General features: G+C 37.2%; 1 protein-coding gene across 3 annotated transcripts in view; it reads left to right on the top strand.

The window, feature by feature from the left end:
• The first annotated feature begins 162 nt into the window (after positions 1-162).
• Positions 163-14,931, top strand: part of LOC139945037 (uncharacterized) — a 95,918-nt gene continuing 81,149 nt past the window's right edge. Inside the window, exons 1-2 of one of the 3 annotated variants that reach the window (XM_071942289.1) lie at positions 163-434; positions 2,422-2,588. In XM_071942289.1, coding sequence (XP_071798390.1) covers positions 2,448-2,588 — 141 coding nt within the window. In that variant the 5' untranslated portion in view covers positions 163-434; positions 2,422-2,447. The remainder of the gene's footprint in view (positions 435-2,421; positions 2,589-14,931) is intronic. The other 2 variants (XM_071942288.1, XM_071942291.1) reach the window with 2 other exon arrangements.

The raw sequence follows: 14,931 nt of genomic DNA, 5'->3' as shown, positions 1-14,931 counted from the left end.
AGTTTTGGGTCGTACTTACAAAAATAATAACTAAGGCAACACATAATTTATGTATTTCAATTTAAAAAAATCATTTTTACTTGATTAGGATTGTGCACTCTAAGAAAACTTGATTTGTCCATGATTTTGTTCTATATACTTTCTTACTTAAACTTTGGCACGCCATAGTTCAGTTTATTTTCCTCTCCTTTTTACATACCGCCCTCTCTTGAGATTCACGAATAAATGTAGCGCTGGTTCCTACATTATGTTCGTTCATTGACACGTATGTAACCAGGATACCATGTAAACTAGCTGCGAATGTAAACATGTCACATAAACATGTTTTTGATCGCTGAAAATCTACGTGACATTTCTTGAAAATGAACGCCTCAGATTTATCCAAAAGCAACCAGTTCTTTCTTAGAAGATTTATTGGATAGTATTCGAAAAAGGTACGGCATATATGTTATGTTTATTGATCGAATCGTCATTTAAACGCGAAAATATTGTTTGCTGTCGTTTTGTGTTGAATAATTGGTTTAATATTAATTGTTATTATTAATTAGCATGCAGTTTGTCTATGATGAGTATTAAAATGTGAGGCTCAGCATAAAATAAAAAATGATCAAATATTATATGACTCGCATATTTTTGCATTTATTGAGTTAACTTAAACTTAAACCATTCTTGTACACGTACCGTAGAGAAACAGTATTTCAAAATTCATTATTGCGTATTACATTTCAACATTAATAATTTATAAACTTGATCTTGACGATAGAAATTTCTAGAATCATTGAACAGCTCCTTTGTACTAAACACTCATCAATGAGGTCTGCAGCCGATTTCTTGAAATGCTATGCTTAATCCTATATTGAACTCGTCCTAACTTAGGACTAGGTTGGGTTCAATTCATCACAATGCGCCCTATAATAACATCTATGGATACGGAAATTAACTCGTCCTAAGTGAAGTCCTAAGATTAATCCAAAGTTAGGTAGGAAGAGTTTGGTGAAATGGACGGCAGGTCAGGAGGGATAAGCTCCGAGTTAAATGTATGCGCGCCCAGAAACATGACATGTCCGAGCGGTCTAGTCATGGAGGTAGGATTCTCCATGGTCTAATGGTCTAGTGTACTGATTACTGGACTCGATTTCTGAAGGCATGGGAGGAAAATGCATCTGGTGTGGGTTCGAATCCTGGTCGTGAAACTTGTGTTCTTGAGTTAGATAATTACTTCTCTTCTCCTTGGTAGAGGTTGATATTGCATTAGAAAAAGCCAGCAGACTCGGAGTAGAGAAACACGCTAGACAGCTGACAAAGATTATTGGAATGTCATTGGACCAATGGCAGTAAAGCTATTGTTATTGTGAAAAGTGCTATTTAGTGTTAAGAACTAGTACAATGTAATTTTTAAATTTGAAAACACTTTCTTGATCAACGTTTCATTTCAGTCTACTGTCAATAACTAAAATCAAGGCCTAAATGGTACATTTTTGGGGCACAAACTTTACCTTGCCTAGGACACATACCGTCCGTGCATATACGCCAGAGTGCAGTCTTGGAGTGTTGTCATTAAACATAGCTAACTGTGCCTGTAGCATCGTCATTGTGGAGTATGCAAGACGTGTTCCTCATTTGTAACTGAGTTCAATTGAAGCAGCTGATTGCTAGAAGGGTTGGATGTTTTTGCGATGAAAAGGTGACAAATGTGGTGTATCTCAATGATGTTTGAGTGAATTTCTTTCCTTGAAGCTACAAATGTCGTTCTCTCTCTTTCTCTCCATGCTTCGTCTTCGATGATGATTCACAGTTTCTATCTCTCAGGCAAAGAATTGTCTTCAAGGACTCAAAATAAATTGCCGTTTTGGAAATAGTGATACCTGTTCTTAGTGTTATGAGGTGTGCTTTTCATCGGTATAATTTGGTTTTTCTTAAACTTCTCCCCGAGGGAAAAGACAAGAAAAAAAAGAGACACGTGTGTGGAATTTTTAGGACCCAAACTTTGGAGATTTTTGATGAATTTCTGCCTGTCATTTATCTTTATTAGACAGAGTGCAGAAGTGTATTGTTAATCTTGTTGGTGTAGGATTGTGATCAATAATACAACTTCCTTCCCACTGTAGGTCTGCAGGCTCGAATAGGGGGTGGTGGGGGTGGGGGGACCACAAGACTGCAAGGCTTGCAGTTCAAAATCTTCGCTAAACCAGAAATTTTTGTTTACAAGGCAAGAATTAATTGAGAAAAACTTCCGAAGTCCCGACACATGATTAACATTCATTTAGGGTAGGCCTATCCCCCTGTTTTTATCACTGTGATTCTTCCCAAACTTTAGGAGGGAAATAATTCAAACCATTTTGTTTTTTTGTTTTGTCTTTAAAGCTGTGTGTCTAGCAAAATCAGTTTCTAAAGTAAAAGTTGTTATTCTTACATTTACAGTTAAATGTGTAATACCACATTCCACAATGAATGGTGATTTCAATGTTGCGGATGGTCATCTGACTGATGGCCATCTACTGGACGTCAGGACCAATACATCTCTGGCCTGTCCAGACTTCAATGTGATGCGCAGTGACAGACTTGATCGCACAAGGGCAACAATGGAGGTAAGTTATTTTAAAATATTCACTACCTTCAGGTCAAGAATTACACGCAGGTCATGAAGGGTAAGCTTGGGCGATATCACGATATTATCGAATATCGCGATATTAATTTGGACACGATTTCGATATTGGATGGATTTGGTTTTAATCGAAATATCGATATATCGCGATATATCGCGATATATCGCGATAATCGCGATAATTGCGATATATCGATATATCGATTAAATATCGCGATGTATTTGCTAGCTAATACCCCATAGATTTGGAGTAAAACCAGAAGAATAGGTCATTAGAACACCTCTCTTATACTAGGACTGTCTCTTCTACAACTTTCACTTGGAGTTTTAAGACTGATGATGTCAAATTTCATTAATCGCGATTATATCGAAAATATCGCGATATATTGTCGGCGATATATCGTGAATAAAATAAATCGATATCGCCCAAGCTTAATGAAGGGATGACCTCTGTTTCCACTGGTCTTGGCCTTTGTGCCCTTCAAAAGCTTTCCATTGACTTTGAGATTTTCCAATGGAAGTGTCCTTTGAAAAATGAAAATGGCCTTGCCCTTTCAGATGGATTTCCTGGCCTGCACTTGTGTGTAGACCACGCGTATCCACCATGTATGGCAGCGGAGCAAGCGAAGCAAATGGCATTATTCATGAGGGCAAGCTCAGGCTCAGTCAGCTATGGGCAGTCCCTGGCCAGTAAAGTTGCTGACCTGCTGCAGTCTGTACCTTCACCGAGCTCAATAAGATAGAGCCGCTTTAAAAGCCCCAAACGGCATCTCAGCACAACAAAAATATGCTTACCAGGGTAAGGTTACCAGCCAAAATACAATTTTACGTGTGACATTTATGACTGTTATTCTGCCCAATTTTGCTTAGCAGAAAACCTCAAGCAATATTTTGTGCTTAAAAAGCAACTCCATGAAATTGGGCACAGGTACTTTTCAGAGCACCAGGGATTTATCCCGACTTAGGCAGACTGTAAATGTATGAACAAGAACAATTTTTATTTTTATTTTATTTTAAATCTTTAGACATACACAATAGTTGCAAGTTGTACAGGGGCTGTCATGGCTAAAACAAAAGTATAAAACTGTCATCAAAAGATGTGTAAAACCAGACCCCTGCCAACGATAAAAATATAATTATACAATATAAAAAGGTGATTGCACTGAAACATTTAAGAATCACACAATAGAAATCATTAAAACACAAGCAAAATCAGACTATCAAAATCAAAAACAAGAGACTGAGGACAAAACAAGAAAGGGAAAGCAAAATGTCTTGATTGGGGAATACTAAAGCCTGTGGACTGGGGGTTCTCCTTTAAAGACACTGGGGTGGATTTCACAAAGGTTGTCCTAACTTAGGACTAGTCCTAGGCAATGCTAAGAGATAGGACCAGTCCTAAGTTAGGGTGAGTTACTGGTCCTAACTTAGGACCAGTCCTATCTCTCAGCATTGCCTAGGACTAGTCCTAAGTTAGGACTACTTTTGTGAAATCCACCCCTGGACACCTTTGGTAATTGTCAAAGGCCAGTGTTCACGCTTAACATTATGCATAAAATAACAAACCTGTACAAATTTGGACTCAATTGGTCTTCGAAATTGTGAGAGAATAATGGAAGAAAAAACACCCTTGTCACACACGTTTGCTTGCAGATGTCTTGAATTGGAGACCTCAGCTGAGGTCTCGAATTCAATTCAAATATTTTAGTGAGAAGTTTGATTGTTTTTGTGGACAAATTAAAAAGCAGAATAAAACACTTTTTTTTCTGATGCCGGATGGAATGTGTTTGTACTGCATTATCGGCATAAATCACACTTATCAGCCATTTAGCATTTAAAAGTAGAGCCCCTCTCTGTCCTCTTTCCTCTTCAGCCAAACGGCAAGAATTGTGATCAAAATAATCCTCCTTGGTTAAAGATGACATCAAACTATACATCAGCAATTTTCTTTTTGAAAAAAAACCTGCCAATTTGTTCATCTTTAAGCGTTCATTACAATACTACAAGGTTAAAAGCTGCATGCTTAATCAAGTCCGAGTGATGCATAATTGTGTTCTCTTCAGACTTACCTCATAGCGCGGTGAGATCAAAGGGAGCGGTAGACGTACGCCTTTTCAGATTGTCACGTAGTCTTCCGCAATCATCACTAAACTGAGTCGCTATTTTTACGCATGGGTGAGAAATAGCTCTAAATTGACCCAGAAAGAAAACAAGTTTGTTGCATTTCATTTTTTTAATATAATAAATAGGGTGTGGACAGTAAATATAAAAGTAAACAATTTATATACAGTGAGTGATTTCCCTTGTAGAGCAGAGCAAAATACTACACAAAATTTATCCATTGCTACTCAAAAATCACCATTTGCTACTAAATATGCATTCAGTGTGCACAAAATAAGTTCAGTGTATATTTTTTGCTATGCAAACATGCTGGACAAAATTGTTCCGCGATATTCGAAAAAGTAGTGATCTCTAATTTTTTCCGTTTCGTCTGCAACTTTGCACCGTCCAAAGACCCAATTTCATGGTCCAGCCGACCGTGAGTAAATAGCCAACTCTTAAAGAAGCAGAAAATGTTGTCCTTACGTTCACAAATTTCCTGGATTGGCTGGAAAAGTCTGCGTGTATGTACGTGCTTATTCCAGGGAAGTGAGGATTGAGTGATTGCGCAGGTAGTGTGGGGAATCTGGGTTAACCCAGTTAGTCCAGAATGTTGTGTTGTTCAACCCTTCTGAGTTGAAGACACCATGAAATTGTACCCATTAAAGGGAAGGTGTACAGTTGGTAATCAGTCTTAAAATTAATGGTAACAAAAACTGTTGGTTACAAGCCTACAGCAGCTTTTGAAAGTATAAAGCATTTTGAAAAACATTTCACTTTGAAGTAATGTTGATATTGAAGAAAATGTTTCAGTTGTTATGCCCCAAAATTTGAAAAAACAAAGATTGTGTTTTCCTATTCAGCGTTATTCTTCAAGATTTTCGGCAATATCTAAAAATTAATTATAAAAAAAATAGGTGAAGCAATGTACAACTACTTAAAAAATACAAAGAAAGATGATAAAGAAATACAAATAGTTGGTGATTTAGTTTGTTTTTTAACACTACAGCTTGTTTAAAAAAAGTTTGAACCCTGCCTAGATGTACTGACGTCAAGAATCTACACAAATTAGCACGAACAGCTAACAATAGGCATAGTTTAATTGAACAAATTGAAAAACATTACCCCCAAAAAATGTTTACAGTTAAAAACAAACAAAAATGCTGCATGTAAATGAGAAAGATGAGATCTTTGGCCGAGGTAGGCTGACTGTACAGGTTGTTGTAACCTACACTTATTCAGGGATGATCTGACATAGCAACTACGTGCGAGCTACTAGGACCGTAGGAGGAAGTTCGCATGAAGCATTTAATATAAAAACTTAACAAGTTTTGTGCATACTCTTTTTGTCTGACACAAAACACAAACCTACACAGTTTAAAGATAATGATGTAGAAAGCTCCTTTAAAAATATTAGTTGCTGAGGTGCTGTATTTTGTGAAATGAGTAAAACAATTTCACAAAAAGGAACATTCGCCCTTTTTTTAGCGTGTACAATGGATACTACGCGACTCTGCTAAAAACATTGCTCTGTGATTTTCACCGTTTTTTCCTCAAAAACTTGCCGACTAATGAGGCTGAAACTTGTCTCGTCATGGCCAATCAAAAATTTTATCTACAAAAGGTAGGTTATAGATCCCTTTAACAGTGGTCCAAAGGCAAAATGCTAAAACTACCAGAGGAGCAGTTTGTCTCCAAGAGTTCCAGCTGGCTAGTTCATTGTTGGAAAATAACCCTATTTGAAATGAAATATGGACTCTGGGAAAAGCTGGTGGACTAAGGGAAACTGTATCTAATAGGCCCTGCTGGCTACTCAGTGAGAAAAGTTGGAGGCAAAACCTGCACTTCATGCAAATTGATCGACAAATGATAGTTTTTGACTTGGTGAGGAGAAACCGATATGTTTCTAGCATTTTGTACGATACACCTGTTCACGTTAGGCATGCTATTCATATTTGTTTGCCATTTGAGAAGATTTGGTTAAATAGCCTGAAAAGTCTGTTAAAGCTACATGTGGATTAAAATGTAGCTCAGCCCTTGTACTGGATAAAATGTTCCTTTTTTTCTTTCTAAAAACCAATTATCACACCTTAAAAAAAAAATTATAATACTACATACAACCCATTCAGAAAGTACTGAGTATTATACAGTGCTTAAATCACATCGGTGTAAAAGGTAAAAACAAAAGTATCCTATACACTGTGCAAAAAAATCACACACTTGAAGAAGTACTATAGATATTGACGTACAAGGTTTATTACAAAAAAACTTCTATGTACATACAACATCTAGACAAGAGTTCAAGGTCATTTCTAAACTTTATTTGAATCGCTCGGCTGGAGGAAGAGTCGAGACTTGACTATAGCGTCTTCCTGCCACACACACACACAGATGCCTGGTCTGATGACGTACCTACGGCGCCAGTAAAGAATTTTGTTCAAATGATTACACACAACTTGTAGAAACACCTGGATGGACGGATGTCGCAGTCTAGTCGCTGTGCCATGCAGTGTATCGCTGCAGTGATTGAGTGTATACTCTGTGGGAGTATAAAGGTTGATGTGGATGGTTGAGTGAGCGTCTAGTGGTCAAACTACTGCGACTACTCTTCTCTCTTCTTGATGCTCATTTGTAGGAGCCAAGTATACTGTCCGAAATTTCGAGACTACACCGGCTCTTTCCAAAGCTAACACTCCCTCAAAAGAAATCTTAAATACATGGTTGTACCCGCAAAGTTTACTAAGAGTATGTATAGTTAATTCTCATTTGTAGGGCATTTGTTAGCAGGCATGATACAACACGGAGGCAAGGAAGGCGATTGCCTTGATGCGCCTGATTGCCTTGGTGCCCATGAAATGCTCCAGTATGAAATTTAAAATTTTCTCATGTCATTGGGTGCCCTTTACCAAGGTGGAAATGCCTTGTTGCCCTTCTTGCCCTTTCAAAAACGAAGCATACAGGCCTAGGCCCAATTTCATAGAGCTGCTAAGCACAAACAATTTGCTTAGCATGAAATTTCTTCCTTAATAAAAACAGGATTACCAACCAAATATCCACGTGATTTTCAGGATAAGCAAACAACAGCTGAATACCAGTATCAAGCAATATGAAACAAATGGAAATTTGGTTGGTAATCCTGTTTTTATCAAGGAAGAAATTTCATGCTAAGCACATTTGTGTGCTTAGCAGCTCTATGAAATTGGGCCCTGGACATTTGTTAGCAGGCCTGATACTTCACAGAGGCAATGGAGGCGATTGCTTCCATGCTCCCTGGTCAATGCCTTGGTGCCCTTGAAATGCTCTGTAATAGAAATTTACAATATAGAGTGCCCTTTACCAAAGAGAAATGCCTTGATGTTCTTACCCTTTCAAAAACAAAACATACAGGTCTGTGTTTAAGGTTGTTGTTGAGGACCATAGTACCCAAAGGTTCTGGAATATTCTTACTCACAAACTACCTGTATTAAACTCCAGAACAAAACCAATATTTATTTTGACCAATTCCTCTTCTCCATATAATCAAAAATTTGATTGAAGGCATGATTGAACTGGGAAAATAAATGTTGATTTTTTTATCTCAAAGTTTGTGTTGACTTACACACCTGAAATTTCCATGGAGACGAGGGGTTATGTCCTATGATACCTCTTGGACCCAATTTTATAGAGCTGCTTAAAGCCATTGGACCCTTTCGGTACAGAAAAAAAAAAAAAAGTTCACAGATTTACAAATAATTTACAGGGTTTACAGAAGGTAATGGTGAAAGACTTCTCTTGAAATATTAGTCCATGAAATGCTTTACTTTTTGAGAAAACGGTAAAACAATATAAATTCTCGTTAACGAGAATTACGGATTTGTTATAAACACATGTCATGACACGGCGAAACGCGCGAAAACAGGAGTGGGTTTTCCCGTTATTTTCTCCCGACTCCGATGTCCGATTGAGCCTAAATTTCCACAGGATTGTTATTTTATATATAAGTTGTGATACACGAAGTGTGGGACTTGGACAATACTGTTTACCGAAAGTGTATAATGGCTTTAAAAGGAATGAAAGTGCAGTCACAAGAACTGAACAAAATATGCACAACTTTATGTAGGGAAGTAATCATTCATATTGTGAGATTTCATATTTTAATGTCATACCATCCTTATGCTTTGAGCTACACAGTAATGCTGCCATTCATTGATGCAGCTAAGCTAATAATAGCAATATTGATTACATTAAAACCCCACACTGTGTTGTTAATTTCAGGTATTTTTTATTTTTTCTCCCCCGGCAAAAAAACACCAAAGAATACTTTTTTCAAAGTATGACAAATTGTGTTCAGTTTTAAAGCAATGAAAACAAAATGTATTCATTCTCTACCAACATGTTTGTGTTAGCTACATGTAGTTTGTGCTGCTACTAAAACTGCAATGCTGCAGATAATTTCCAAAATATAGTGCCGTCAATTTCGATAATTTTGTTCCACCTCCGCCTAAAAAGACACAAAAGAAGACCTTTCCAAAGTGAGACAAAATGTGTTCAGTTTTAAAGCAATGACAACAAAATGCATTAATTCTCCACAAACATGTTTACGCTGGCTAGTCCAGCTGCTAATAAAACCAAGTCTCTGCAGATAATTTTGAATACATTGCCTGAAATTTTAGGTATTTTTTTCCACCAGCATCAAAAAAGACAAAAAAGAAGATCTTTCCAAAGTATGACAAATGTTTTCACAGCAATGACAACAAAATGCATTCATTCTCTACAAACATGTTTGTGCTGCTCATAAAAACTACAACGTCGTCGCGGATGTCCGTACATTTCATACAAAGCAAACAGACGTGATTTGATTGGTTGACCTTGAGGTGGCGCCGCAGTTGTAATAGCGGCCTTCGTTTACCAACCGGATTATCATAAAGTTATTGCATGATTACCAATTAGGAAAGTCAAGTGTGGGAGATTCGGTTAACCTTGTCTTGTAGAAGGCTGTGTATCGAGGCCGAGAGAGGGGGGGGAGGTTGATTGAGGGATAATCGTTAGGTTTTACCGAGAGATGATGCGTGCTTCATGTCTCTGGGGTTATATGGCTTCAACTCTTCATGGAGGCCTAATTCCTCCATGCTCTAATAGTCCTTTCACACGAAAGAGTACTTTAGCAAGGGTCCCTTGCTAAATTGTAGCCTGTTGTAAAATTTTACAAAATAAACCCAATTGTGAAAGGACAACCATTTTTTCTTCTGTCCAAGTTCTCTTGCGAAATCCTGTCAAACATTGCTACATTTTACAACCATGCTAAAAATTAAGCAATGGACCCCATTGCTGTCGTGTGAATAGCAATTTAGTCATTGCATTTGTGCCCTTTCTTTGAAATAACCAGTGAAACTTGGTTCAGATCTTTCTCAATGCTTCTGTACTTTTTCTCAAAGTTTTACCTGGTTTAACTTGTATAAAAACAATTCTTGAGAAAATAGAATTAGCTGTTGCAAAACAAAAGACTTAACAACCAAAAGGACCTAAAGATGGTATAAATGCAAAATTGTTTCGCATTAATTGCCTGACGCTTTTGCATGAATTGCAATAATTGCCTGACGTTTCGACCTTAGCAAAGTCCAATTTTCTTCTCTTGTTAGCATTGTTTAGCTTTTATTAATGTATTGTGTTCTTACCTTTTTATATATATAGCGCCTTTGAGCAAGTTATTGCTTATAAATACTGCTATTATTATTATTATACTAGACCTTTCTATAGTTGATAAACCATGCTGGTTGGCATGGACAGACGAATGTTAGTAAAACCTTCAGTTGTGTACAGATGTTGCGTCCAAATTCAACATGTCTGCAAACTTTTAATTAAAAGAAAATACAACCCATGGTTGGTTGCTGTGTTTCCAACAAATTGTACGCTACTTTCAAAATATTTGTGTCACATTGTTAAAAACTGTGGCTATGTTTTGGCTTTGCGCTTATGGCTTACATATGCGTGAAAAATCTTCTCATTTGCTTTTACATTTTTCTATATTTCTACATCTTTTATCTAAATGTCTGATATAACAATGGGTCAGAAAGTCTCCGAGCAAGCATTGAGCATTGCATTTTTCATCAATGTGCAAAATGAAATTATAAATATGGCTACCCACGAATAATTTTCTCATTTGATGAAATTATTCATTAAACCCTCCGGCATAGTCATGACTGTGCAGTGTGCAACTTATACCTCTCATGAAGGCTGCGGACAGTTTCAGATCGTGTACAAACATAATGTACATTTTGTATAGTGCCCACATAAAACACTGTATGTACATGCCTGCCTTTTTAAAATTTAAACCTTTCAGGTCAGGGTTCTCCTCAGGATTTTGCAAAACTCTCTGGCATTCTGGGCCCAAATTTTGGGATGTCTGGCCAAAGCAGGTCTTCGGAATGATTTTTTATTTTTTTATTTTGAGGGGGCGGGGGGCATTAATATAGGCTGAAATGTTTTTAATAACCCCAAAACACACACAAAAACAATCAAGAGACCACAACATTATTACATAAATTATGTAAATATATGTAAGTAGATAAATGAATTAACAAATAAGGCAATCAATAAATTAGGAAATGGAGGCATTTGGTAGGGATTTCACAAAGCACTAAGACTCACTTCAAGATAAGAATAACGCCATGATAGATTTGTAGTGTAACATCACACTTTACTTTATCCACTAAGGGCCTTGTCACACCATATGGTCACACAAGGCAACTTTTGCAGGCAACTTGGAGGCAACCAACTGCAGTGCATGCTGCATGATCACTTTGGTAGCACAGGAGTCATTTTTCAAGAAAAATACATGAACATTGAAATGTAAACGGCTTTTTTTCATGGAGATTGCCTGGAACTGGTTGCCTGTAAATCGTCTTGTGTGACATTATTGTTCACACACCATCTGCATAATTTGTATGTGTGAGTATTTAGTATGGATTGGTAGAATCTGCAGATTTAAAATCAATGGTTTAAATTGAATTATTCCAATGACATTTGATTAATTCTTTGTTTTACCTATTGATTGAAATAACCGGCTTAACTTGGGCCAACCATTGTGTGTTTAATCTCAGGCCATACCGGAAATAAACATAAATTTTCATTTTTCCCAAGAGTTGAAATGGCACGCTGAACATTAAACAACCAGTGCTTTAAGCGAGACTATTGGAACGGTTTTAGGAATGGTTGGGTTGTTTTAATCCTATATAAATGGAGATATACAATAAACTAACCTTAAAGCCATTGGACCCTTTCGGTACAGAAAAAAACAAAAAAAGTTCACAGATTTACAAATAATTTACAGGGTTTACAGAAGGTAATGGTAAGTTATCATTTCTCGATATCGAGAATAACGGATTTATTTAAAGCACATGTCATGACACGAGTGGGTTTTCCCGTTATTTTCTCCTGACTCCGATGACCGATTGAGCCTAAATTTACACAGGTTTGTTATTTTATATATATAAATTGTGATACATAAAGTGTGGGCCTTTGGACAATACTGTTAACCGATGTTGTGCAATTGCTTTAATAGGAATAAACAATCTGAGAACCAAATTTCTTTGCAAAAAAACTCATACCTTTTTACAACCACATAACTCAACAATTGTTGTTATTGCGATTAATTTTAAGAGTGATTACCAACTTATACCTAATTCTCTTTAAAGCAAACCCTCACAAACATTGTTCAGCCTTTGGAGTGGCTTTTTACAACCACATAACTCAACAATTGTTGTTATTGCGATTAATTTTAAGAGTGATTACCAACTTATACCTATCTCTCTTTAAAGCAAACCCTCACAAACATTGTTCAGCCTTTGGAGTGGCTCTACTAAACTATAATCAAGACGTGGGGCTGCCCCTTTAAGCGTCTACTCTAGCGTAATGTGGAGCCAGAGCAGGTGGAAGTTTGCAGTTTGGACTCTTAAACTGTGGCCAGACTCTCTTTTAATAATGACCATTGCAATCACCATACCCTGACTGCGTGAGAGAATTATATTACAGTGTTAACAAGATGCTGATGGTTGGATGTAGACATGGTACAGACTGCTTTTGCACTCTGTCACTTGCAAGACGTTTGAGACCTTTGAGATGTATACTGTGTTTGTTCTCGGCATCTCGTGCCTTTTAGGTTTTGATACCTTTTGTAGATCATGGTCATGACATGAATCCCTACTCACTCTGAATGAAGATGTAAGGCCTATGTAATATGGGGCATATAATTTACCTGTAGAAGTTTTTTTCAATTCAATTCAAACTGATATTTATTTCCATACTTCATGAAAACAGAGTACAAACAATGTTTTTAAGGAATAACCAATAAACAAAGCTATTTAATGAGGGTGAGAAAAATAAATAAGTAGAGTATGGAGGCATCATCTGGAAGCCGAGGCTTATGTAGGGATGCCTGGGGACAGACAATAAACGGGAATAAGAACGAACGGACTGACAAATAGAACAAAGTTTCAGGGAAGCTTTCTATCATCCCTATCTTCAAACCGTGTAAGTTTGATGTGAATCTGTGTCCTACAAAAGAACCCAAACCCTTTGAAAGGTTCTCCATACATCAACAAGGAATAAGGAGGTAGCGATGACTTTTTACTGATGAAGACCATTCTTGAAAGAAAAATAGAAGAGCCTTCATCACTCCGTCGCAAAATATGTTCCGATGATTTAACAACTCAAACTCGGGTATTTGTTTACTGATTACGTGCAACACAACCTTGATAAGAGTGTCTTAAAGATTCTCCATACATCAACGAGGGATGAGGAGGCGGCGATATTTGAGAACCCATTGATTATTTAATGATGAAAGATCATTCTAGGAAGAAACCAAGAACAGCCTTCAGACGTTTGGATATTTTTTGACATGAATCAATGCGTGTCTTATATGTAAAACAAATACTAAATGCATTTTGTGTGTGCATTGCCACACAAATAGTCCAGATTTCACCGTGAGATCACGCGTGTATCCTGTGACAATGCACCAACCTACATGCATTCAAATATATGTACCATTCTACGTACAACAGTGAACCAACATGCACAACAACAACAAATTATTCTGCGACAAGGCAACCACATATGCATTCCAATATTTGACAAGGCAACCACATATGCATTCCAATATTTATAATAATTTGCAACAATGCACCAATATGCATTCTAATAACTTTAATTGCACATTATGCATGTATTTAACATTATGCAAATCCCTTAAGGCATTGTACTAATATATGCAGACTCAATAAGCACCATGGATCACTAATGAAACACATTGTCAATTTCTCATTTGAATTTTTTAAATTTTTATAATTCCCAGCGAGCATCATCGTTGAACTTGTCATTTCTGTATCGAACACCACTCATGATGTAAATACCTCTTCTTTGATGTCTCATTAACGACCAATAAACCCCCAAGGATAATCATTGATGAACACGCAATGGACACAAATGTCAGGAATGGAAAAGTACAGTCACCTCACTGCCCATCTATCCTCAGCAACACCTAGCTAAAACTCTATCTCATTATTAAATTATGGGCGTTTTTAGTCATGCAGGCTCAGTGCACAATATGTGAGGCGGAGACGATGTTGCCATCTGAGTATCTGTTTTTTGAGAACTCAATATTTGTGTCTGTTTCATGGTCAAGGGAGGTCGTGTGACCTTTATTTACAACAAGAGTGACCTTGTACATTTTAAGGACTTTTCTGGTAGGCAACAAACTACCATACTTGTGCAGACTCAGTGCTTAACATGTGAGGCAGTACTACATGTTCTGTCACAAGTATCTGTTTTTTGAGAACTCATATTTTTGTCTGTTTCATGGTCAAGGGAGGTCGTGTGACCTTTATTTACAACAAGAGTGACCTTGTACATTTTAAGGACTTTTCTGGTAGGCAACAAACTACCATACTCGTGCAGACTCAGTGCACAACATGTGAGGCAGTACTACATGTTCTGTCACAAGTATCTGTTTTTTGAGAACTCATATTTTTGTCTGTTTCATGGTCAAGGGAGGTCGTGTGACCTTTATTTACAACAAGAATTTTAAGGACTTTTCTGGTAGGCAACAAACTACCATACTCGTGCAGACTCAGTGCACAACATGTGAGGCAGTACTACATGTTCTGTCACAAGTATCTGTTTTTTGAGGACTCAATATTTGTGTATGTCATGGTCAAGGGTGGTCGTGTGACCTTCGTTAAAGGCGCTGGACA

The sequence above is a fragment of the Asterias amurensis genome, chromosome 12 (assembly GCF_032118995.1).
Source record: "Asterias amurensis chromosome 12, ASM3211899v1".
In the NCBI taxonomy this organism is placed as follows: domain Eukaryota; kingdom Metazoa; phylum Echinodermata; class Asteroidea; order Forcipulatida; family Asteriidae; genus Asterias; species Asterias amurensis.
This window is presented reverse-complemented; position numbering and strand designations above follow the sequence as displayed.